Source organism: Mugil cephalus, chromosome 4 (genome assembly GCF_022458985.1).
Source record: "Mugil cephalus isolate CIBA_MC_2020 chromosome 4, CIBA_Mcephalus_1.1, whole genome shotgun sequence".
NCBI lineage: Eukaryota > Metazoa > Chordata > Actinopteri > Mugiliformes > Mugilidae > Mugil > Mugil cephalus.
In genome coordinates, this window is record NC_061773.1 from 15,396,219 (window position 1) to 15,420,618 (window position 24,400).

The 24,400-nt window shown below is 41.9% G+C and overlaps 1 protein-coding gene across 9 annotated transcripts in view; it reads left to right on the forward strand.

The window, feature by feature from the left end:
• The first annotated feature begins 2,587 nt into the window (after positions 1–2,587).
• The window catches only part of slmapa (sarcolemma associated protein a), a 57,667-nt gene continuing 35,854 nt past the window's right edge, over positions 2,588–24,400 (forward strand). For 5 of the 9 annotated variants that reach the window (XM_047582379.1, XM_047582378.1, XM_047582380.1 and 2 more), the window contains exons 1-3: positions 2,588–4,178; positions 21,205–21,352; positions 22,327–22,399. In XM_047582379.1, the coding sequence (XP_047438335.1) occupies positions 3,981–4,178; positions 21,205–21,352; positions 22,327–22,399 (419 nt within the window). In that variant the 5' untranslated portion in view covers positions 2,588–3,980. Of the gene's footprint in view, positions 4,179–7,802; positions 7,924–21,204; positions 21,353–22,326; positions 22,400–24,400 lie in introns of those variants that run through there. The other 4 variants (XM_047582388.1, XM_047582381.1, XM_047582383.1 and 1 more) reach the window with 2 other exon arrangements.

The following is a 24,400-nucleotide window of genomic DNA, read 5'->3' on the forward strand; positions in this document are numbered from 1 at the left end:
AGCGCGTACAAAAAATTACATCAGAGACAGAGTTCTGTAATGTTTGTCAAGTAAATATTAAGCCGGACCCAGTGAGACTGATAAGCTAGTAGGCTGCCTCCAGACCTGTGCTAAGCTAAACTAAGCAACGCAAAACTAAGCTAAGATAAGCTACGCTAATCAGATCCATATTTATCATATAGAAATGAGAGAAAACAATTATTCTAATAAGAAATGGTCTTAAACACAGACTGCAAATACCATGCAGGTTCCGACATAACATTATGACCACTGATTACATTGATTATCTGGTCTCCTGTCAGTGGGTGGGATATAAAAAGTTGATGTTAGAAGCAGGAAAAATGTTCAAGTGTAAGGATTTTAGAGACTTTCACAAGGTGTGACCTGCAGCTCTTATGGGGTGTTCCTGGTCTGGAGTAGTCAGTAACTATCAACAGTGGTCATGAGACAGGGTCATGGACCAAGGATCATTGATGGACATGTAGTCGTATTCAACAGACGAGTTACTACGGCTCAGACCGCTGATTCTGATTGAAAGGAGTCATAACACACAGTGGATCACTTTGTTCTGTTTTGTTTGGGGCCGTGCAGCTGCAGACCAGTCAGGGTGTCCACGCTGACCACTGTCCACTGATGAAAGGTCCTACAATGGACACTTGAGCACCAGAACTGGACCACAGAAAAACAAGATCAGAAGGTGGTCTGGTCTGATGGATCATGTTGTACCCGTAGAACACATACAGCCTTGATGCACGTGAGAAAAACACATAAGGTGTTTTGGTAAAAGTTCTGCTCTGAGACTTTGGGTCCCTCCATTTGTAGGGATGTTACGTTGACATATACCACCAACCTAAACATTGCTGCAAACCCTGGTTTAATAATAGTTTGAGGAAAAACAACAAGGGGTTGACTTGGCCTCCAAATTACCCAGAATTTTGTCTCTATATTTATTATTTATCATTAGCTGCATATTATATTCTGCAACCATGCAGAATGCTCATAGATCACAGACAGCGTTTAAGCCTTGAAACTCAGTTTCAAATACAAATTGTATCAAATTAATAAATGATCCACTATTTTTAAAATGACCTTTCATTTCTTCCAGACTGAAGCCAGGTCAAAGACTCGAACGCTCGATTCATTTTGATGTTTTAGGACATGTTTGTGAATTGCTTTCTTGCAGCTTTATCTGGTTGACTTGACTCAATGTGCAGCCTTACAGAAAAATTAAAAGGTTTCAGTCAGACAAAGCTCAAAAAGTACGATAATCATGAATATTTCAGCTCCTTCTCCTTTTAAATGACGACAGACTTGAACAAAATGGCGTTCTGAGCTGTTCTACTGTCTCATCCAGCATTGATTTTGGTCTCAGCTGTCGCTTCTCTGGAGAACAGCAGGGACGTTTGTGGAGCCATAAGCAGAATTTGATCTCCTCCCCACCCAGTGGCCCCAGTCCCTAAACCTAGCGACCTGAATAAAAAAACACTGATGGAAATTACCACACTGAAATGCAACTAACACAATTAGAAGATCGGAGACGAGCTCAGAAGCACTCCCTGAGTTTGTTGCAGCAAATCGTTGATAGTCTTAATCAATAGCACAGCGTTCCTTGTATTTGTAATGCCTCTTAACTCTCTATTACATGGTGTTTGTATATGACAACAGTTTTACTAAAAGGCTGCCATGCAAAATCCATGTTTTCAACTTTAACTGTGGAAACTGTCCTTTTACTCTGAAACTGTCGTGTTTGCATTCCACCCATTCCACCCAATGGACTATAATTGAGTTACACAGCACCAGGCTACTCTGAGACTTTACTGCATTTTAAAGAGAAAAACATATTCATTTAAAAACGTTTTTATTCCGGTAGTAATGAATAAATCTGTCTGAGAGGATAATGTACTAGATACTTTAGAACAGAAACTGCAGTGTCATTATTGACGTGCGTTATAAACCTCAAATAAAATTCACTCTGTAAATATAAGGCTAAAGTATAAATTGGGTTTGTTTAGTCTAGTTTTCATAATTTCATATCGTACAACTTGCTCCAATATGTCACATTCAGTATACAAACGCTTTAGACGATACTCACACGCTCTAAACACGCTCCATATCTGTAAATATCCTGTAAACGATCTGTTAATACTGTATACACTGTCACAGCTGTACAGCTGCGTAGATACTGTCACCTTTGAATACACCTGCATTTTGTAATATAATAACATATGATAAAAACGACTTCTTTGCTCTTCTGGTGAAATGCTGACTGTATTTCATTGGCTATCTGGATTTTTATTTTTATTTTTCTGCCAGTTTCCGTGATTGTGTGGCATTTAATTTGTCGTCACAAATTTAAAATAATTTTTAGTTATTGAGCATTTGCAAAAGATAAAAACTTATTACATTTTTAAATTAATTATGATGAATTATATGTATTTTTTAATCTTTTTTGAACAAACGGAGCTGTTGTTGCTGCAGTCTATCTATCTATCTATCTATCTATCTATCTATCTATCTATCTATCTATCTATCTATCTATCTATCTGTGTGACTCTGGCCGTGAACTGCTCTCTAGTTTCAGTATGGCGACTTCTTGAGAAGGAGGAGGAGGAGGAGGAGGACAACTTCATCTAGATTCCTCCCAGAAAACTGCAGGAAGGCGACAGTCGTAACATAAAACCACCGCGGACCGCGACAGACGACGACAGCACAACTTGTGGCATTCGCCGAGGCTTTCCCCGGAAGATAACTGGGCCGGTGTGATGCGTGAGAGGAGGCGCAGTCAAGAAACTCTCCTGATTTTTTTTCCGCGTCTGTTTCGAGCCCTGACTGTCAGGTAGCCGGCTAGCTGGCTGCAGGGCTGTGAGGTAAAAATAAAAACACCGCCACCCACCACCGCGCTAGCACACGGCTTTTGTTTTTTTCTCCACGGGACAGGGATGGCATATCGCATCCATTCGGTAAGCGAACTGGTCGAGAAGGGTGGAGAGGAAACATTTGAGGACCTGGATGATAACTTTGGCAGCACTCACTAGCATAGCCTAGCCGAGCCTAGCCTAGCCTAGCCTAGCTAATTAGCATTTCCAGTTGCACAAGACAACCCTCTAATCCCCCAGTTCACCCTGACTGGAGTGTTTTCACCGACTAAATCCACACGGAGAGCGGACACTGGAATAGTTTTCGTCGGTTAACCGGGTTTTAGCCACTCCGGGTCTATGCTAGGTGTCGTTAGCCTGGTCCTGTAGCTTCTCTGGAGGGAGTGGTGGCGTTAGGTAGCTAGCTAAGGTTCCCTGTATCAGGGAAGGTCACTCAGATCATGACAAGCTCTAAATCGACGAACAAATTACAGATTACACCCGACTGAACGCATGTAAACCGACTGGAGTGGTTGCTAATTAGGGGTGCCTGTTGCTAGCTTGCTGCAAGACAAGCTTCAAAGGCGCGCAATAATTTCATGATCTGCTCCTGGTTGAGATTAAATTGACAGTTTCCTGGGTCGATCGCTGGCTGCTTCTGTCTTTTGGGGACTCGAGATCCAGTCTGGGACCGAACCGGTTTTCCATCGCCTGCCTCTGGATAGTTTGATGGACGTGGGGGGCTGTTTGCCAGGCTGTCAGTGCTATACTCAGTCATGTATGTCTTGACACATGGCACCTGGGTCTGTACATAGTGCCTGTTGTCAGATATAAACAGTCGTTATGTAGCTTTGGTGGACAGTCAGTGAAGAGAATGTCTTTTTTTATACACCATGGTTTTTGCTATTATCACTTTTTCCAAGCACAGGAGGGTGTGCACAGTGGACAATGTTTATTAGTTAGTGCCTAGACGATTTAGTGGGACTCTGAATTCTGCCTGCATCGAAAGGCACAAAGATATTGTAGATTATTCATTGGGGGATTGCGAACGGAAAACCCGCCACTCTGGATCAAGAAAACTTGCCCCTCGTGTCTGGTTGGAGTAACACCCTCAAGCCGAAATCAATGCCTTCAGCGCTGGCCGTGTTCGCCTGCCGACCCAACTCGCACCCATTCCAGGAGCGGCATGTGTACCTGGACGAGCCGGTCAAGATCGGCCGGTCGGTGGCTCGCTGCCGGCCGGCCCAGAACAACGCCACCTTCGACTGCAAGGTGCTGTCCAGGAATCATGCCCTGGTTTGGTTCGACCACAAGACTGGCAAGGTAAGGACTGATGCAACAACAACACGCTCACGTTTCATTATTATGCACATAAATCTTCACACGGTTGGACAAGTTGACCCGTTCCTCAACCTTAAAGAAGAATTTGGGTTAAATTCCAAGTGAATGGCAGTGTTGTCACACGCACGTACACACCCTGAAAAAAACCTCCCAATCAGATCGAGTTTGTTTAAGGATCTGTTGACATTATGCTTGTTTTGGAGGGAAGCGTCAAACTCTGGAGTGTTTCCTCAAGCACAGGACTTCCCAAATACTTCTGTTGTGGCAGAAGAGCAAAGATAAACAGTTCTGCGTTTAAATATATCGACCCCACTTGAAGGCAACCTCCGTTAACCATGTCCATGTCCAAAAAACCTCGTCTCCAACTGTGATGTTTGAACCTGAATGAATGAATGTCTATATCAAGATAGTTCATTATTTCCTCTTCCTGGTGCTATTCACAACCCACTCAAGGTTACGATCCTCGCTCTTGTTTTCTGGTTCACTCTGCCTGAACAACCAGTTCATGAGGTTAACAGTCCTGCTCTGACTCTGGTCTTCATGAAGGATCTGGTGTTCTGCATACGTTCGTAGAGACACTAGTGTGTCTTGTTAACTGGCTGCTGAGTGTGTAGATAAAATCTATTAACACTTGTCTTAGGGATAACACATGCTGAAAAGTTTTGTTTTGTTATCGGACTTTGGTCTTTATTTTCTTCACTTCACAAATAACCTGCAAACAAATGTGCAACTTTACTGCCAAATAAAAAGAATAAAATAATCTTTAGTCTCATAAATTTCATTAAATCTTTTTTAGATTTTCTTGCAGTCGCCTTTTTTAATGTGTGTCTTGTGATGTAATTGTACAAGGCATGACAGAAATTTTCTCGTTGAATTTTTTTCTCTCATAAATGAACAGAACAGAATATAAATAGTTGCAGAGCTCCTTTCCCAGACAGGGTCTCAACATAGTCCAGGTCTAAATACTATTTAGTGCAGATACTCTTTTAAGGAACTCCTCGGTCCAAACTAGGATTAGTCTTAATCCCTTTTTTCTGTTATTTCTTTAAAATCCACAGGTCTGAGATCCGAAGCAGACCGATCCAATCTGTGCGTCCTAGCATCTGTCGACGTGCGTTTGTAGTTTCACTGTAGAACAGGTTGAACAGGCCGAGACAGCCACGGGATTACCCAGCTATGTGGCATGCAGGGACTTTGAAATACCCCGAGTGTATTTGTGTGTGTGTGTGTGTGTGTGTGCACGGCATAAGCTATTTATAACAACACCAGTAGCGTCATCCTTTCCTCTCTTCAGGGATAAATGTCCACACATAGACACACACATTGGCTTATAATGATTAAAAAAAAAATCCTCTCAGTTACCGCTTCATGAGGTAGTGAAAACTTTCTACTACAACAGGCCTGTACTGTGTCTTGTGTTCGCGAAGGTCCTGGTTTTCAGCACTAGGCTCAAATAACGGAGAGATGAGTTGGTTCAACTGTGTTTTCATTGTGGCGGCTGTGGTTTGTAGTAGCATTGAACTGACACGTGTTTGATTTGTTTTATGTTTTGTTTTGACAGCCCCATTGTAGTCAGTGGTCTAATCCAAATAACAGAAGGAATTTTGTGTTATATCATCTCAGTTTAACAGCGCCACAAACTACATCATCCAATTTAATTTGACGCTGTGTCATCATCAACTTAACATTATTTGGATTAGAATGACTTCACTAGTGTCCCTAATAAAGTGGCCATAGAATATATAATGTCTATAAAAACTAAACTGATCTGTGGTTTGGCATTTTGACAATGGATGGTAGTTGTTTCAGCAAATAGATGAACTTAGACCGACGTCCGTGTCTCACAACACTGGAAACGGTGGAAAGTTGGTCTGGGGTCTCTGTTGGGGACAGTTTATGCTCCAGCAAAGATCAACCAGGTCAGTCAAACTGTTTGGCTGTGGAGTTACGTGGTGATGGACACAAGTAACGGGGACATACTGTCCAGTGACCAAAGAAATGTCTCTGATTGGTTGGATATGGTGGCGTATTCTGATAAGACTTGAGACCAGCTACAACACGCTAAGTTGAAGCTAATTATGTTTTATTTGATGGATGTTTATAATTTAATTCAAAATTAAATTTAGCGTAATTGTTTTGACCAAACAATAGACTCCGTACACACTCCTTGAATCAGCAGGTCTCAGTTGAAACAAACAAGACTGTTATTAGTGAGTTTATGTAAAATTTTAGTTTCTTTTGCGATCAACATTCATTGTCACTGATCCTTATTTGAAGAATTAATACACTTCATATCTAAAGTGTGGTTAGAATGTGTGTCATGTGCACAGTGCATGTCACATTAAGGCTACAACTGAAGCTTGTTTACATTAAATGACAAAGACGGTATAATTATGCTGTATTGTGTAGGCGACATCCTGTCTTGAGAGCTCTAAGATGACACTGACCAGTCAGAGTCAAATAAGCTGCTTAACTCCAGGTTTAAGTTGTGACTAATCAAACAAGTCTGAAATGTGAAAACAGCGACATGTCTTTCGCCAGGAGAAATGCAAAATCTCTACGGTCCTGTGTTCCCATTGCTTGCTTTGCTTCTCATATGGAATAGACTGAATGCGGCGGCAATTTTTTCGGCGAGTTATTTCTTTAGTATTTACTGTAAGATGACCAGATTTCTCCAATTAAGTCTGGAGATATTTACAGCGGAAGATGAAAAAAGAATTGAATTAAATTACCAAGATGAAATGAAGAAACGGGGACAATTACAGTTTAATTTATTTTGCCGTATTTATTCATATTTAAATTGCTATGTCTCTAACGTCAATAGCAGCGTTGGGGATGGCTTTTTCGGGGTTGTTCTTCAGGTGGTGGAATTAATTTGTTGTGTTGTTATCTGTAGCTATTATCTACTTTTGCAAACCTTGCATGTGGGACACGTTTGTTCTACGTCCACCTTATGATTTCCGAAATAGTTCCATATTGATGAGAAGTCTTGTTTAGACACAGGTGAGCTACGGTGAGTATGTTGCGCACGCTTCTATGTCATCAACTTACGTTATTGCTTAACTTACGTTATTGCCCATTCCTAGGGTGTCAGGCAAAACATTATTACCACCTTCCTAATATTGTGTAGGTGTCCATTGTGTCTCCAAACCAATTGTGACTCATCAGAGAATGGACATGGGCCTTCTGAAGGTGTCCTGTGGTGTCTGGAAACCTTACGTTGTTAGTGGGTCCTATGGGTTTAGGGGAGGGGCCTCTTGTTTTGTTTGTTTCTTTTTTTTAGTTGTTCGTAAACTGTTTGTGTGTGTCTGGTCTGGCCTAGGTCGGTGCTACGTGTCTAAGTAACATCCACGTGAATGTCGGGTTCAGAAGTTTCCCAACAGAACACTGACTTATCACAAGACAATTAATTTACTGCTGCTGTCGGTGGTTTTAATGTTGTGGCTGATTGGTTGTACACGCTGTAAACGCAGATAAACTGATCAGTTTTCCCTCTTGTCTTGCAAACGCTTACACAGACTAAAGTTTAGCAAACAGACCTGGCTTGCCTAACCAACACCTCACAACTGTTGGTTCCTCTTGCGACAAGGACGTTTGTCACATGACTGTGCAGTTTTGGTTCGTTCGGAAACGAGCCCACAGTTTCGCTTTGCTCTAATGTGACGTTGGGTTTTCCCTTGAGATGCGTTGACCTTGGCGGATCGGAAGTGGGACGAGGCGACTGTCGGTGTGTACTGCTCTTATTTACTCTTTGTGAAGTGTTTTATCTGAGGGAGGCGAGCGCGCGGAGGGAAACCAGGTGCGACCGGTCGCATCGTGTGATTGATGAAACAATCGCTTGGCTTAGCGATCCGGCAGATTGCTTCATGATTGATTTCGGTGGGACGTACATGAGAGCCTGGTCCTACTCCTCAACTTCTCTTTGAATCCGAGGAACCGACATAAAAAACGCGATCACATCTGCTCAGTTTTTTATTGTTTAGGTCACATGCAGCCTCCACTACTGTGACGGAAGGATGAGCTAATTGACTCGAGCACAGCTGGTGAGATGAATGTCTGAGAGGCCCTCGGAGAAAATAATGAAGTGTATTTAACCGGCGGCCATTACGGGGAGGTCAGAGCAGACCCAGCTGCTCTTCTCTTAACCTCGGAGGTCCTGGGACCTCGGTTTGGGAACCGAGCTGGGATTTACCCAGTCGGACATCCTGCGTTCACTCAAACTATATAATGCTAACATGACATGTCAGTGCATTGTCATTTCTGTATTTTTTTTTTGTTTTTTTTTTTGCGTCTTCCTTCCTCCTTTGAACTGTCCTTTAAACCAAAAAGCGATTCAATTACTTTGTGATTATGTGGTAACTGTATTGGATTTAAGGGACATAGATTCTCTTTATAGCTACAATTCAAGTTAGTTTACATTAAATGAAAAAGACAATACAATTATGCTATGTTATAAGTGTTGTATGTAAGGGTTACATTAGGCCAGAGACACTTCCTTGCCTACAACTTTTATTTTATTTGTTGCACTGGTCCCTCCGTTGGGAACTGATAATTCCACCAACCAAGATCCGCCAATCGAAGTGTGGAGTTGGGTTTTATAACAACAAAATGGCTGCCGTCAGGTGTTAGGAGCCAGCTATGGCGTCTATTGTAAAATATATGGACAGCAACAGTAAAACATTTGTTAAAATGTGTTAGATGGTTACGCTACCAGAGGATCTAACTGGCACTTATTCCTGATTTGCTCACTACGGATCGCACTATTTTAGTCAGACTAGCGGACATAACACAACACTGAGACCCAGAATTAAGCAGCAGGTGGCAGCGTTGTGCGGAAATTAATTAAACTTGATTTTCTTTAAAAATTACAGGTTGTTCATAAAATGTTTTGTGAAAAGATAATTAAATGTAAACATTATTATGATGGAATCTTTGCACGAAAACAGCTGTCGTTATTTATAGGCTACTTTGCTATTATGTTACTGGTCCGGGCCGCGTGAGATAAAATTGGGCTGTACGTGACCCCTGGACTAAAATGAGTGTGACCCCCCCTCTGCTCTAGAGTGTGTTGCCCTGGTATTTTTAAATCCTGTAGCGTGCGCATGTTTTAGAGCGAAGAATATACGTGTGAGGTGATGCAACCTGATTTCAGAATCATGCAGGATTGTAAAACAACCGCAGTCTGAGCTGAGCTTTAGACTTAAAGCGTAATCCAGCACAGAAAATATTAGGACAGGGTTTCAGGTCCAACGCATCGTTAATGTTGCAGTAAAAAATGCCTTTAATTAAACCTCAGAATTGAGGCAGCATTAAAACCACCAGCCTGTCAGTGATCCACTCAGAAACCACTTAGCGGTCTGTCCGTCGAATACGTAGCGGATTAAAGCAGCTTTAGGACTCACAATGGAGATCTCTGTATTCCAGGTTCATTACTTAGCTGTCCAGTCACTCAGTCATTCATTCATTCATTCATTCATTCATTCAGTCAGTGTAAGAGTGTGTACACTGAAACTTGACGTGCCAGCTGACCTGTTCAGACCTGGATTATCCTCCTCTAGAGTTACTTGGTTGTGTTAATCTCCTATGTTCGGTTTTGTTATTTAGCTCTGTTGTTGCAGATAATTTAAGCTTTTGGGCAAATTGTGGTTCTGATGATGGATGATATGTTTATTAATAGGGCTGAGTTTAAAAAAAATCTTTTTTGATTATAGTCGCTTTTGATATTAATATATAAATTCATTCAAATAAAAGCTATTTCCTCTTGTTAGTTCTTCTTAGCCTCCTGGATTAGCAGCTCTTCCTCTGAGTGATGAATCCAGACTACTGCCACCTGCTGGTAGGAAGAGTTACTTCCTTTCACAGGTATCGAGCAGGCTCGTACCAGCTGGTTGTTGCCTCTCGTCTTATCTGTTACAGATAAACTTCTGCTGAGCAGGCGATTCTGCGTGAGTGGCCCTTGAGTTTTGGAAATCAACCCTTCGTTTTTCAGCATTAAGCAGTTTGTGGAAGAAAAAATCAGTTCTCTGAAACACCTCTTTCACAACTGAGCAAACTTGTTTTGAAATTGAAATATCTCTAAATAAATTGGGAAATCGGAAGCGATACTTAGCCCTGTTATTTATATTAGCAGGTCGGCGTACGCTTTTCTCAGGGAGGACGCTGAGAATGCTTTTTTTTTTTTGTCCTGCTACCGACTGCACAAACTGCTGCATTACTCCTGCAGCGCGACACAACGTAGGAGCTAAATTTGTCTCCTCTCAGCCTGCATGTTTCCTCGCTGCCTCGCCGCCTGTTTGCCCCCTGTGGAATATCACACAACAGTGTCTGCACGGCCTCTCTGCAGGCCAGCGTCATGTTTGGTCAGCTCGCTTCGCAGGATTTAGATTTTGAGAAGTGAAAAGAATGCAGGGGAAACCCAGACAGTAATTAAACTATAAATGAAAGGTTTGAGAGCCTCATGAGAGCTTTGAAGCTTCTGGTTTACACAGGTGTAAATACCGGGTTAGCAAGTAGGAGCCTGTGCTGGGTATCTCAGAGGGAGCATCCAGCTCAAAAACATCCGACAACATGGCCAATTATGTACGTTACAGTTCATTTTTAACCCGTTTTTAAGCCGGAAGTTGTCAAAAATAAACAGCACGCGTAGGAAATTGTCTAACCCACCACAAGTTAAATTCTAGGAAGATCTACTGTTGGCTAAGAGGCTAGGACGCTAGGAAGATTTACCGTTAGCTGAGAGGATAGAAAGCTAGGAAGAGCTACTATTATTTAGGAAGCTAGGAAAAGCCACTATTGGCTGGGTGGCTAGGAAGGTTTATTGATTTTCTCGTTAGTGGCTTGAGAACAGGAAATGACCAATGACTTAATGCTTCACGTCACTTGGTAGTTTCAGCGTTACAGCCTAAAATGTAGCATGCTAACATTCCCCGTCACAGCTTTGCTGCAGTGGTATGCCTACATCATGACTTCTTGTGGATTTAAGGTAGTAAGTATGTAGATTTAAGTAGCTTTGCAATCTTACATTCTTATCTCAACAGCAGCTATTTTTTCCTGGATGTTTCATCAGTGAGACTCGCATCAGGCGTCACTTGTGCGAGGTGAAATGTCATGTTATTGTCGGCCTATGTAGATGTAGGAATCGCATATACTCCCCACACTAGAGGAGTCATTGGACTGCTGAGCCCTCAGGTGGGTGCAGATATATATACAGATTCTCCCTTTACCTCGACTGCAGCTGCTGGTTTTAAAGGACGCCATGACACTCGGCACAATTCAGAGGCAGAGGCCTCATCAGGGGCGAAGCTTCTGGCTTTATCTTCACACTCCTATGAGTTTCAATCCAATCATCTCTTATGGTTAAAGTAGTCGATTAATCACAAAATAATAAACAGGACTTCCCCTGTGCAACTTATATTCAACCATAATCATAATCACACGTTTTAACATGATGTCTACGAATAAAGAACCCAATTTAAATGTTGATCTGATTTTACTGTTCAACGTACGAGTTCAGATTGTGTTCACTGTAATCAGCAGAGACGTGTCATTAATTAGGATGCACAGTGTTGAGAAGGATTGAACTGTAATGTGGACTACAATCGTGTCATTGGCCTGCAAAGGTTGCTTCCACTCACTTAAGGCTCTTTTATAGTATTGCGGGACATAGATGTCGTAACTACGCCAGTGAAAGCCATTCAACGCTAGTCAGCGCTGTGTCTTTTTTGTCAGACGGGTTCATTTTTGTTTCTACTTCTTCCCTCACTTTCGGAAATTCACACAAGATGAGTCGTACAACCTTTCCCCGATGCGTTCCATTTCTATTTATCCAAAACGATCATTTTGAAAATTGCGGACGTGGAGAAGCAGTCGGAAATACCGGGAAAAAGAGGAAACACGCTTCTATAAAGCGGACTAGTCACAGCTTTTACGGTCTGTGTTGCCACGGTTCGTAGTTTACACTTGTACATTTTGGCTGACTGTTTTCAAGATAGTTTACAAAGTTAGAAAGTCATAGCAGCCGCGTTGTTGGGATCGCTCTCCATTGCGCTGCTGTAGCAGCCTATAAACAACAGTCACTTTGTGATGACACTGTGCCCTGCGTATGTTGTATATCAACGTGATGAAGTATGTGCCAGAGCCGGAGCCAACCACGGCCCTTGACCCACTTGGGTTGGTGTAATGTAAGGGGACGGAGGCGGAGGGGAATCCCAGCACGGTACGGGACAACTGCACCTTTAATGAACCCTTGGAAACATTTGGGGTGGGAAGTTACTTTAAACGTGGACAAGGTTTTATTGAAAAGTCCCTTTTTCCGTCTTTATTACAGGGATGACCCAATCAAGGTTTTTTGCCCCCCGATCCTGATCTTTTAATATCAGCTACTGATATTCATTGATGCGACTGGATTCAGTCCAATAATTATGTCGTGTGGAGAAGGTAGCTCACACCTTGGCTCCTGAAAGCCTACGTTTTGTTTTGGGCCATATGGCAAAAATATCATATCACGATTTTTTAAAAATAAAATCATAATTTTGATTTTACCACCATCTTAAATTGAAAAATGAAAAAACAGACAATTAAGTCCAAAGAACCTTTCCTAACAAACTTTATTTTAAATAGTCGCAGTTTTGTCTGCATTTGTGATGCTTCCTCTTCAGATGATTGAACAGTTTCGCTGTGTTGCCACCCGACGTGCGAACCGGTTCTATGCAAACTTTGCACAGAACATTTGCCTGCGCTTCATCAGTTGAGGAAAATCCAAACCAGTTCCATGTAATGGAAGTGGATTTTTTTTTAGTGACCAACTCTGTTTGGCTTTCAGCCGTGGCTCCATGCGGCTACCGCTGCACAGGTAAACAAGGAGAAAAGCGCGTCACTGCCCGTAATTCGCTGTGATTGGTGGGTCAGGTTGACGACGTAATACGTCTGGTGCGTCGGTGCATCAGCGTAGAACTGCAATTTATAGAATGTGCCCTAGACGACCCCACGATCTCTGCAGTTTGACGGATCGTCTTCACGTTGTAATCGTTCACGATTTGATATCGTCATATCGCCCGCCCCTAATGACCTAAAACAATGACGCAACTAAAACAAAAAACTTATGTACCAGCCAGTTAAACGATTCCTCCTCATGAGGAACTATTCTATTAGGATCATAGTCAGTGAACACGATCGACACTGGAAACTTTCTTGTTTTAAACGTCTGTAGAAACTATTTTTGCATTTCCGAGATAAAATTCCCAATCTTCATAACATCCTATGAATGCGCCAGTTCTCACTCCAGACTTTCACCACTAGCATTCCTGCATCACTTCCACCCACCAGCAGAACATTTCTCTCGGAAACACTGCCTCCCTTTATCCTTCTGTGTCCTCCTCCCTTTCTTTCTCTTTCTCCTTCTCCTCTCTCCTTCATTAGTGTCAGCTAAACGAGCGCCATGTAATTGTGTCTGCATTTAAATTTGCCCTCCGCCTCCAAAAACAGTGCGACCCGTCAGCTGGCAGCCACTTAAGCAGTCAGCAGGTCGACACATGACACCAGTTTGGTTGGACACACAAACACACACACACACAACATAAACACGAACAGTTCACACAGTACATCTCAAGACACACAAAATCACACAAAACTCAGCACACACACACACACACACACGTGTTAATAAAAAGAAAACAGTTGTCATCTGACAGTTAAATTCTCTTAAGAGTCACACTAAAATCATCACAAAACTCTTGATGCAGAATGAAATGAGATAAATTAGTTGTTGTTCAGTTATTTTTTTTAATTCGTTTAATTAATTGGCAGCCACAGTTTCCACTTCTGTGCCACTTCTGCATTTTAATTCCACCAGCCATAACATTATGACCTCCGGTTTTCACGGCTCCTGCCAGCGGGCGGGATATGTCGCACAGCAAGTTGAACGTGTTTCTCCTCGAGGTTCGACGTTAGAAGCCGGAATAATGTTTCCACATCAAGTCATGTTTGTGTGGAAATTTCTTTTCATCCACCAGACGAGAAGGTAGATACAATCTGCAGGCTTGCTACATCCAGAGATAAGGTGATTTCCTTTGTTGGAGAGGTAGATATGACCCGCAGTTGTCGCGCCGGAAGCCTCGGGCCAGTTCAGACACGTTTCTGACTCAGAAACACAGATTTGACGAACATGTTCATGAAATCTCATTGCGAGTCAGAGTAGAAGCACCTATGATAAATGTTAATAAAAACAACTCGTGTGGAATTAGGTGCATATGTGAACAAAACGCGACTACACTATATATCCTGTGTGTACTGCTTTGTTTACGGCCTTTATGGGCAAATTATTTATTTATATCTGTACATTTAAATTAGCTTTGATGGATTAAGCTAATTATTTTGGATGGAATAATCAATGCCTGTAAATGGACACATTATTATGAATAACAGCAAGACGGGAGCAATATATCAGTAATTAAATGTAATAAAGGTTAGGTAAAAATATAACTGAGAAGATAACATGGTAACATAGTGTATCTTTAGATAATTTATTGGTCAGAACCAGGAGTCGAGTGGAGGGTCGGATGATAAAGTCATGGAAGGTCTGTTAATAATTACTGAAATATGAAGGGGCTCTTAGCGGGTTAGGATGTTAAAGGATTGGTCACGCCACAGGACTGACAATTAGGCCTCTCCATATTTTATTAATGAATTCATCTGCCATAAATCTGTCAGACTGACACTGTTGCAGCAGGACGTGAGGGACAGAAGGACGGTCGGTCAAGTCTGTCTGTGGCGAATGGTCTCTGATCAGCGGTCACCTCACCAGCCCCGTCCCTGTGTCGAGCCCCAACTTCCTGTGTTACCGTTGCTACGTTAGATAAACAATAACAATAGCTCCCACTCAACTTGAAAAGAATCAAAACTCCATAGTGTCTAAAAACTACATTATTACAGGTTTTCACATTTTACCTTTTCTTGTAGGCAAGAAAACAAATTTAGGTAAAGAAGCTTGTGACAGGCTGAAGATGTCATTCGTCCCTCAGACCATAACACCTCCCTGTGAGGAAACAATTAGACTTTGGTCATAGCTGCCACTTCTGTTTATTTTTATATATTTATTTCCTATATGATATCTTTCATATCTGTTTCTATGTTAAGACGCTTCCTGTCTGACTGTGTGTTTATTTAACACATACCTAGATTTAAATTGATAGGACGTCTTGTTCGTTTTGTTCAAACCAGGTCCAGCTCCATCTCCAGCTTTCATGACGTTTGAGTTTTAAAACTTTTTATTAGATTCTTATTTAGATTTTTTTATATTCAGAGGTTTCTATTTCAGACACTGAGCCTTGGTGCAGAGTGGGTTACAGAGCGTCTCTGAAAGAGTTAGCCGGTCCTGGTGAGCGTCGCGTAGAGAGGGAAGGAGAGAAGCCTGGACTCCTGCCACCGTTTCCAAAAGAGGCTGTTTGCTGCTACTGGCAAACAGAAAGAGAGCGTTTTATCAGCGAGCGTATTCCTGCTGCAGAGCCTGTCATTTCCTTGAAAGGTTAATGTTTGCGTATGTGATTAAATGGTCACACTACAACAACAACTACGAAACAGGACAGGTAGTGAGAGTCAGTCATTTTAGGGTGAGATTTGCAAAAATTGTAAAAAAGTGGAACAAGTTTGTTGACACTGAAATGCCAAAAGTCCTTCTTCCGTTTGAAAGCCGAAATGTCGGCTTTAAATTTTGATGAACTTTGCCACGCTCGCTTCTTCTGTTACCTGCCGGTCCACTTCTTCGACCCAAAACGTGACTTTTTCTTTTAAAATCCATATTAAGACACTCAAAATCGATATTGTATAGGTAGAAAAGATATTGCGTTACATTGCCTTATTGATATTTTTTCTCACCTCTAGTATTTCCACAATATTTTACCTGTAGTTTCACATTTTGCATATGCCTTCTGTTGTAGTCTTTAAAATGCTTTCAGGTCTGCCAGTGCTTCTGGTTTTGGATCTCCATCCCTGCGTGGATTTATTTCATCGTCTCAGGAAAATGCAGGAAACGGGACATATTTAAAGAAAATTCATCATCGTATCTCTCAAAAACAAGACTGATGTGAATCTGAAAACTATTTTTTTGAACGCAGCCCTTATTTGGCATCACTGGTCTCACAGGATTGCACAACATGTGAGGGAATTCCCAAACATGAGAGAACAGTCAGACCTGAAAGCTGATGTTTGGATTTAAGAACTATGGCAAAAACAAATCCATATCAAATATACGCCAACTAGAACTAAAATATTGTGTGAAAATATTGCAAATATCTGTAACAATTTCTTCCAAAACTGAAACACAATCAAATCAATTCAGGAATTCGGTAGAGATGCCCAGGATGGGTCAGGACATCATTTCATCAGAGATGTGACTTCTCAGCCTCCATTGTGGTGTCCTGCTGCAGTGTCTGGATGCTTCCACATGTACAACGCCAACGCCGAGTTTGCCAGGCGGTTTTTTCCTGCCAACAGTGTCTTATTCCTTCACACACACACTCCTGTATAAAGGGTGTTGCAGAGCTGTGTGACAGAGTTCCTGTGTTGTGTCGGTATTCATGCCGAGGCCATTACCGTGCCGTGGAATACCGATACCAGACTCTTCTGTCAACACTCCTCGCCCCCCCCCCCCAGCTGCATGGTTGACTGGCCGCGTTGGCTCTCTGGTTGGTTTTAATCACAAACCCAACGTGGAATAAAAACCCGACTGGCTAAAAGCACCTGTCAGCCTCAGTAAGCATCAGTGGAGAGCAATCAATCTAATATGAGATTCCAGGACAAAGTCAATTCCATAAAAACATGCGGCTCCACCAGATTGTCATCAAGTAGGCCTGCGACAGCGTCCATTTTCACTGATGAAACGTTTACTAAAAACCCCTTATCCAGTCGTCAAAGGTGAGGAAATTCATTAAACAGAGAGGCAGATCAGTTCACCTGCCAGAACCCCTCAAGAAGACGACTAATGCGAAGTTCACAGTGCTGCCATTGCGTCCTAGACTGTAACAGTTCTTCTTTTGTCCAGGCTCATACACAACATCTTCTCAGATGTCTGTGATTTTAATTAAACTACTTGTTAATCTACATTTATTACATCGAATCCAGCGTGAGCCGCCCGGTTTCACTCGCCATTGTATGAAGTGTAGAGTGAAACTCAACACAGCTGACGAAGTCGCCGCCTACTGTTTCGTGGTGTCCTGTAATTTCATAATGACGCGAAAACACAAGTGCATCACAAGTGTACGTCCTTTCGACGGTGTAACCCGCCCACGCCGCAGCTACGCTCATTGAGAGCCGCGGTTCTGTATGTAGCTGAGCCTCTGAATTTTTGGATCGTAACAGTGAGTTTAGTTGGTTGGTTGGTTGGTTGGTTGGTGGTCAGGGCCTTGGACTCATTGTTGTTGGTTTTAAGAAAAGAAGAGCAATGCTAATCCCTAGCACGTCAGCTTTGCTTCCCAGTGCATTCACAAGTCGTGAGCAGATTGTTTCATCCTCATATAGACTCATAAAACTAAACCAGGCAGATTTCCATGAATGTCCCGCTCTAAGTGGGTGTTAGCAACGTTTAGCAGTGGTTAGCATCACATCATGAATGTTGTAGGTTCTGAGCCGCTGGCCTGTTGGGGTCTTTATGGAGTTTCCATGTTGCCCCCTGTGTCTGCTGCGTTTCCTTTCACGTAGACATAAGTGTTAAATGTTGAGCCCTGGCAGCATGGCTGTCAAACATGTGGCCCGCGGACCAAAACTGGACACCAGAGGGAGCACGGATTTGCAAAGGTGTGAAAATGACATCAAAGAGTTTTTCAATAAAAGTAACTGCTGCTGCTAATTTGTCCTCTCTCTTAGTAAGAGTCACAGCACATAAAAATAAAAGCCATGTGTCAGAATTAGCCTTATTTCTCAAGAAGCTTCAGGTTGTTTTTAAGGTTTGATGAAACAATAGTTCATCAAGTTGACATTTTTATTCAGATTGCGTTGCATGTGGCCGTGAACTTAAATGAGTTTGACACCTCAGATCCACGGGATAATACAGACAACTGTGTCGTTACAATCTGCCCAAGTCATTGAAGTTGTATCATACTTGATGTGTGCGAATTAATGATGTACTATAGTAAAAACATAATTCTTAATTACACTCAATAAATCTGAACTTTCGTTGAATGGTATCATTTGGTAAAACTTTCAGTTTTTCATGCATAGATATCGTGTTCATCATCATGTTTGAAGCTCAAAGCTCTGTTACGTTTTATTAGCTACCACAAGATTGATTGACAACTAAGAAAATAATTAATACATGAATTAAAATGGTCATTTGCTGTAACCGTAATAGCCTCTGTATTGAGAATCGTTCTGTGACAACACAGAGGTCCCATTCATGAGAATGAAGGAGCTGCAGTGTTATTGCCCGTCACAGCTTTAGTGCTGTTTAACTTGCCATTTCACCGTCGTCGGTGGCGACGTGGTGTGTCACTAATAACTCCGCGAAACAAGCAAAGGTCAACGTGCCGAGTTTGTGTCGAGAAAATGAGGCGTCGGAGACGAGCGACACAAACTCGACTTTCCCCGGACTCGGACTCGACCACCGCTCGGGTGGATGATGTAATGTGTTCTGTGTGTAGATATAAGTGTGTGAGAGCCATATGTGAGGCATGTGACGCATTGTGTGTGTGTGTGTGTGTGTGTGTGTGTGTGTTGTTGCTGGGTGAAATGCTCTATAGTTAGTCCCTCCCTCCCCTTCTCCAGGTTACCATGGGGACAGGAGGTAACGGTGTGCGGGGCTACCCGGAGATGTGAATCGGTAGCTTTTTCGTAGCACGCTGCCGTCGGATAAACAGCGAACCAGTCGCTTCTCCTCATCCCTCCCACTCTCTCGTTCTGTTTTCCTTTCTGCTGCTTTTTTTTTTTTTTTTCCTCCGTTAGTCCCTCCATCTTCTCTCTCCAGTGTTCAAGTTTCTCTCTGGTAGAAGGACAGTGGTGTTCAGTCATGACGGAGAGCCGATGAATGAAACTCCAGGAACGGAAAACAGACAGATCAGATCGCTAACTGTGTGTGTGTGTTTGTGTGCGCTGTTATTTCATATATGCCGTGTCTGTGTTTGTCCTTGTATCTGCTTTAAAATCGTGGCCTGTGTTTGTGTTTGATTGTTGTCTTTTAATCTTTGTGTGTGTCTGTGCTGCTGTGTTGTTGGTGTGTGTTTTCTGTGTCATATGAATGAAAGTTAATGTTGATTCTTCTGCTGTGTGTGTGTTTTCATGGTTGACTGTGCTTACGTGCTGCTAAGTGGCGTCGCCGTGTCGTCAGTGTGACTATATATTTGTGGACTGTAGAAGTACAGAACAGCTTCAGGATTAACCTCTTATCATTGCAAAAAAATAAGAACATAACCAAAGTAAATTGAATGCTGTTCATGATAAATGTGGAGCTCATTCATGGTCTTGGTCTCTTTTGGAAGCAAAGACTCAGAAGTTTCTATCACAAAAGTCAGAAGTGTTACTGTTCTTGAATAATCAATCACACAGTTAAAAAAATAATAAGTTGTTGGTTTCGCCTGATTTCTTTTGGTTTTGGTTGTGTTGGTTGAATCCTATTTTGACTTTTATCAATGAAAGCAGAAGAATTTGCATTTACTCAAACACAACTTGTGTCCAGAGCTCTGATTGGTTGAAAAAGCTACTGCTGTCTCATATACGACCCCGCTGCACGTTAAAGGGTTAAACAACTGATCACGTTGTACTTAAATGCTGCTAGGAGGAAAGAAGTGGCAACAGCTGTGGGTTTGAGAGGAGACATGGTGCTTGGGGCTCAGATATGTGACGAGGTGGACATGTCTGACTAAAAATCACTAAAGATTAACATCACTTTCACTTCACCAGAAAATCTCACATCGATTCAAATCAATCTGTACTTGAAAGATCCGTAGATAGAAAACATGACAGAGGCTTAAACTCTGAGGCCCTGTTCAGATATTGCATTCACACCCGTCTTAGGAAATCCTCGTTTGTACTTTGACCCCAGAGTTTGATGGCGACACTCATACATTTATGCCTGTGATGTGCTGCTTAGAAGTGTTTCAACCCCTCTGAGTTTCCTACATTTCTGCATAAAACTGACTCAAACCATCAGTTCATATAAATCCTGACAGTAGCAAAGAGAACCCCGTCTAATAAACGAATCAAAATGATACTCTTGCATCTGTTCATTCAGGAAAACGAGCGAGTTGCAAAATGAGGCGCTCCTCTAGGATGAGTTAATTTGGAGGCGAAAATTAGAGCCCATATGTTCAGAAGTGTTTTCAGTCAGTGTGATGAGGTGCTGTTCTGTGCCCTGTTTAGTTTAGAAACACAACACGACTTTGTGGAAGTGAGTTTTGAATCCGTAATTCACAGTCAGACAGATTGAAGACGACTGTTAAACTTCACAGGAGTAATAATAGTCTGAGAGGTCACAAAGGAACTCAGGGAAACTTCTTAGCAACTGAAGTGCTCTCTTACACTGACTAATGTTAACGTTCATTAAGGACCTGAAGAATCAGTTCATGTGAAGAAACCCAACAACATCTCAAAACTGAAGCGGTTTTGTTCTGAGGAACGGGATAAAATCCCTCTAAAACGGATGAGAATGATGGATCAGTGTTTACTGGTAACGTTTAGTTACATTACAGGAGATACTGGAAATAAGGGTTCATTTTCATTTGCAACTCACAGATACAATATGTACAAATGATTCATTTCCTTTAGTAAATAAATGTAAATAAAAGTAATATTTATGATTATTTTGTTTGATTGTCTAGTTTTAGGAGGAGCAGTGTGAAAATCTGCTGATGCTTTGAATCATTTCTATGCAAAAATATAGTAAATTCTGATGGAGCAAATACTTTCACTTTATAACATAAACACTAGTATGTGACACATAGTCTCAAATGTTCCGTGCCTTTCGTGTTTGTGAGATTGTTTTCCTCACACGGCTCTGATCTGATCTGTTGTGTTTGTGTTTCAGTTCTACCTGCAGGACACTAAAAGCAGCAACGGGACCTTCATCAACAGCCAGAGGTTGAGTCGCGGCTCGGAGGAGAGTCCGCCCTGCGAGGTCCTCTCCGGAGACATCATTCAGTTCGGCGTCGACGTCACTGAGAACACACGTAAAGGTGCCAACACACACCACACACAGTGTACATTCAGACTTCTCTTTCTCTTTCCAGCCTTGTAGTTGAAAACCCTGAGATGATTAGACGTGACGAACCCTCAGAGGTGCCTTAAGGCTAATTTTTGCCTTTCGTCCACACAGTGTTTACACACACAGTGCAGAGCAGATATCGAGGTCAGATTTTCAGCTTCGCTAATACTCACACTGGAAACCTAAAGGGCGTTCAAGTTTTATTTTAAATTCTTTTCTAAAAGCTTTAGCAAGAGTAAAGAATTAAAATACACTTAACATTAAATAAAATTATATAAAGTAAGCGTCAATAATATGCACTAATTTATCTAGAGGTAAGAATTCAGTAATTTGTGGTAAATCAGTTAAAGTACACTGGTTCATTCATAACATAATCCTGGTTATATGTAGAGAGATCTGGAAAACCTTTTAGATTTGTGTACTTTAGTCCAGTCAGTCTCAGACTGGCCTGTACTGTCCAGCTGCTGTATGTGGACAAACAACACCAAGCACTTAGTTGTTGCATCTTGGATGAGTCTTGTCCGAGATGATGGACAGATGTAGCTCATTTGATAGATTGTGGGGGTCAAATAATTGTCTCCTTCATGTTGAAATGTTTTTGAGCAATGCTTCCTTTAAACGGCGTCTTGTCTAACGTGTTCACAAAAAGAGTCCATATGATATATGTTGTAACTGGAAGTTTACTGCAAGTCCAAGGCCAAGAGTTGTGACATGTTCAAGTGTCTCTGAGGCGTCTTTGTAGTTTTATGACATGTGTGACTGAAATACTGATATCAGCAGTAGCCTCATCCCCTCTTACCTTCGTTATCCTGACAAACTGTTATAGTGGCTTCATTTAATAAACCTTCTTCAGTCTCTGTATTTGCTGATGTAGGAAATCCATGTAAATGTTAAAGCTTTATTCAGGCTGACATCATTGTCTCTGCTGTCTGTCTGTGTCTCCAGTCACTCATGGCTGCATCGTGTCAACAATCAAACTCTTCCTACCTGATGGGATGGAGGCACGCAGACGAAGCGAGTGAGTTCTCTCCTTTATTTCCCAAGACTGTTACATCATAAGGCTTTCACTCGTTTTCACTTGTGTTCCTAACTCAGCCACCGAGTTAGTGGTCATTATCAATCCCAGTTATGTCACAAACACTGACATTATCTCATCATTGACTCAGTATAATGTTCGCTGTAGTGACTGTTTCACTGTTTCCTTGAAAGCCGCTGAGGTCCAGCTGCAGAGGAGTTGTACAGACGCCAACTTTCAGTTATCAAAGTATTGATTGTTGAGACAAATTCAGTTTATATCTTGCTTCTCTTTAGCGTTGTTCACTCTCCACAAAACAGTTTCTGCAAAAGCACAAAGCAAATCGCTGAACAGAAATAAAAACCTGGACGTCCAGCGCTGATGCCAGTAAACTTCATGAAGTAATCGTTCCTGATTATCCAAAACATCACAAATACGCTCAGTTACCAGTTTGTTAGATACACACGTGAGAAGTTAAAATATAACAACCTGCTTTAAATCTTGACTTTATTAAGGTTTTGGTTTTCAGCCTAAGCCCATGACAGCAATGCCAAAATAATAGGAACATGTGTCAGTTACAGTATCTTTCTCAGTTATTTGTCTAATGCTGAATACCAGAACCTTCATGAAGACAACATTTAGTTCGGGACTTCTGTTAAATGGATTAAATTCATTAGTGTACCTATTGAACTGGCGGCTGAGTCCATATACTCAGACAGAATGAACCGGTCACAGTTTGACTCGGTCTTGGGTCGATATAAATTATGCCACCGTTTCCCGTCTGGCTGCTTTTATACGCGCACAGACGCTCGATGTCTGCTTGCGTAGTGATGAGATTATTGTCAGTCTAGTTGTTGACGAGCTGAACAGACGTTGAGCCGACGAGGCCGCGAGGGAAATGTTGCATTTGTGTTGATGTTTTCGATCGGCGCCGTATGAAAAGTATTGTGGGTCAAGTGGTCGTTGGGAAGTTTGCATTGATTCCTGCTGAGTGTGTTTTTGTGTACAGTTAAATGGGCTGACCAGCAGCCGACCCAGCGTGGAGCTTCCTACTGTACTAGGAGTGACTGTGTGTGTGTGTGTGTTTGTGGTTGGCTCTTTCTGTGTGGCATGTGTGCGTTTGATGCCGGAGCACGGTGCTGTGGCAGGCACTGCCATCTGCTGCCTTTCTGTCCAGCTTTCAAACTGGAAAACACTACACAAGCATCCTGACCTGCATGGACACAGACTGAAACGTGGCCTCCCGGGTTCGGCTTAGCTCCGGCTGTCAGTGCTGGCAAACGAAGAGTCGATTTCCAAAATTAAAAGAGCACTTTTGGGGAAACGTGTCGTCTTCACCAGAAGTTTATCCTGAACAGAGTTGGCATTCAGTAGAATTTATTGGATCTTTGTTGAACAGTAAGTCAGAAAAACTACAGTTAACGTTCAAATCTGAAATACCGGTTGATGGGCTTCCAACAGGAGATCCTAAACTATTCGCTCAAGAAAATATGATTCATTAATCATCCTCCATAGAAAATATGTAGGAGGTTATGCCATTATGCTTAAAGCCGTGACACTCAGTGGTCGATGTGTGTTTCTCCCATAGACTGTAAAAATGTGGACACCATGAAGCCAAAGCAAGTAGAGCTCCCCCTGGTGGCTGGCTACAGTATAGGTCATAAGCTCCGCCCCCTCCATGTTAGTTACTGGATTGGTCTTAAAACTAAAATACAAAGTAGGCTTCAAATAAATTCTGGATTCCGTCATTTCGGATAGTTTGTATAAGCGTACCAAGTTTTGTTTTAGTTATTCAATTTAATTCAATTTTATTTATATAACAACACAAATTGTATCAAGATGCTTTTATTTGATGCTGTGGAAACAGGATGTGTAATACTATGATTCACAGAATAGGAATGTCAAAGTTAAAAACCTGCTTCAACCTGCAAAGTATAAACCAACTAAATGAGTGGTTGTGTTGTAAACTACAGACATCAAGGATCTGAGGGATCTTTTCAGTTT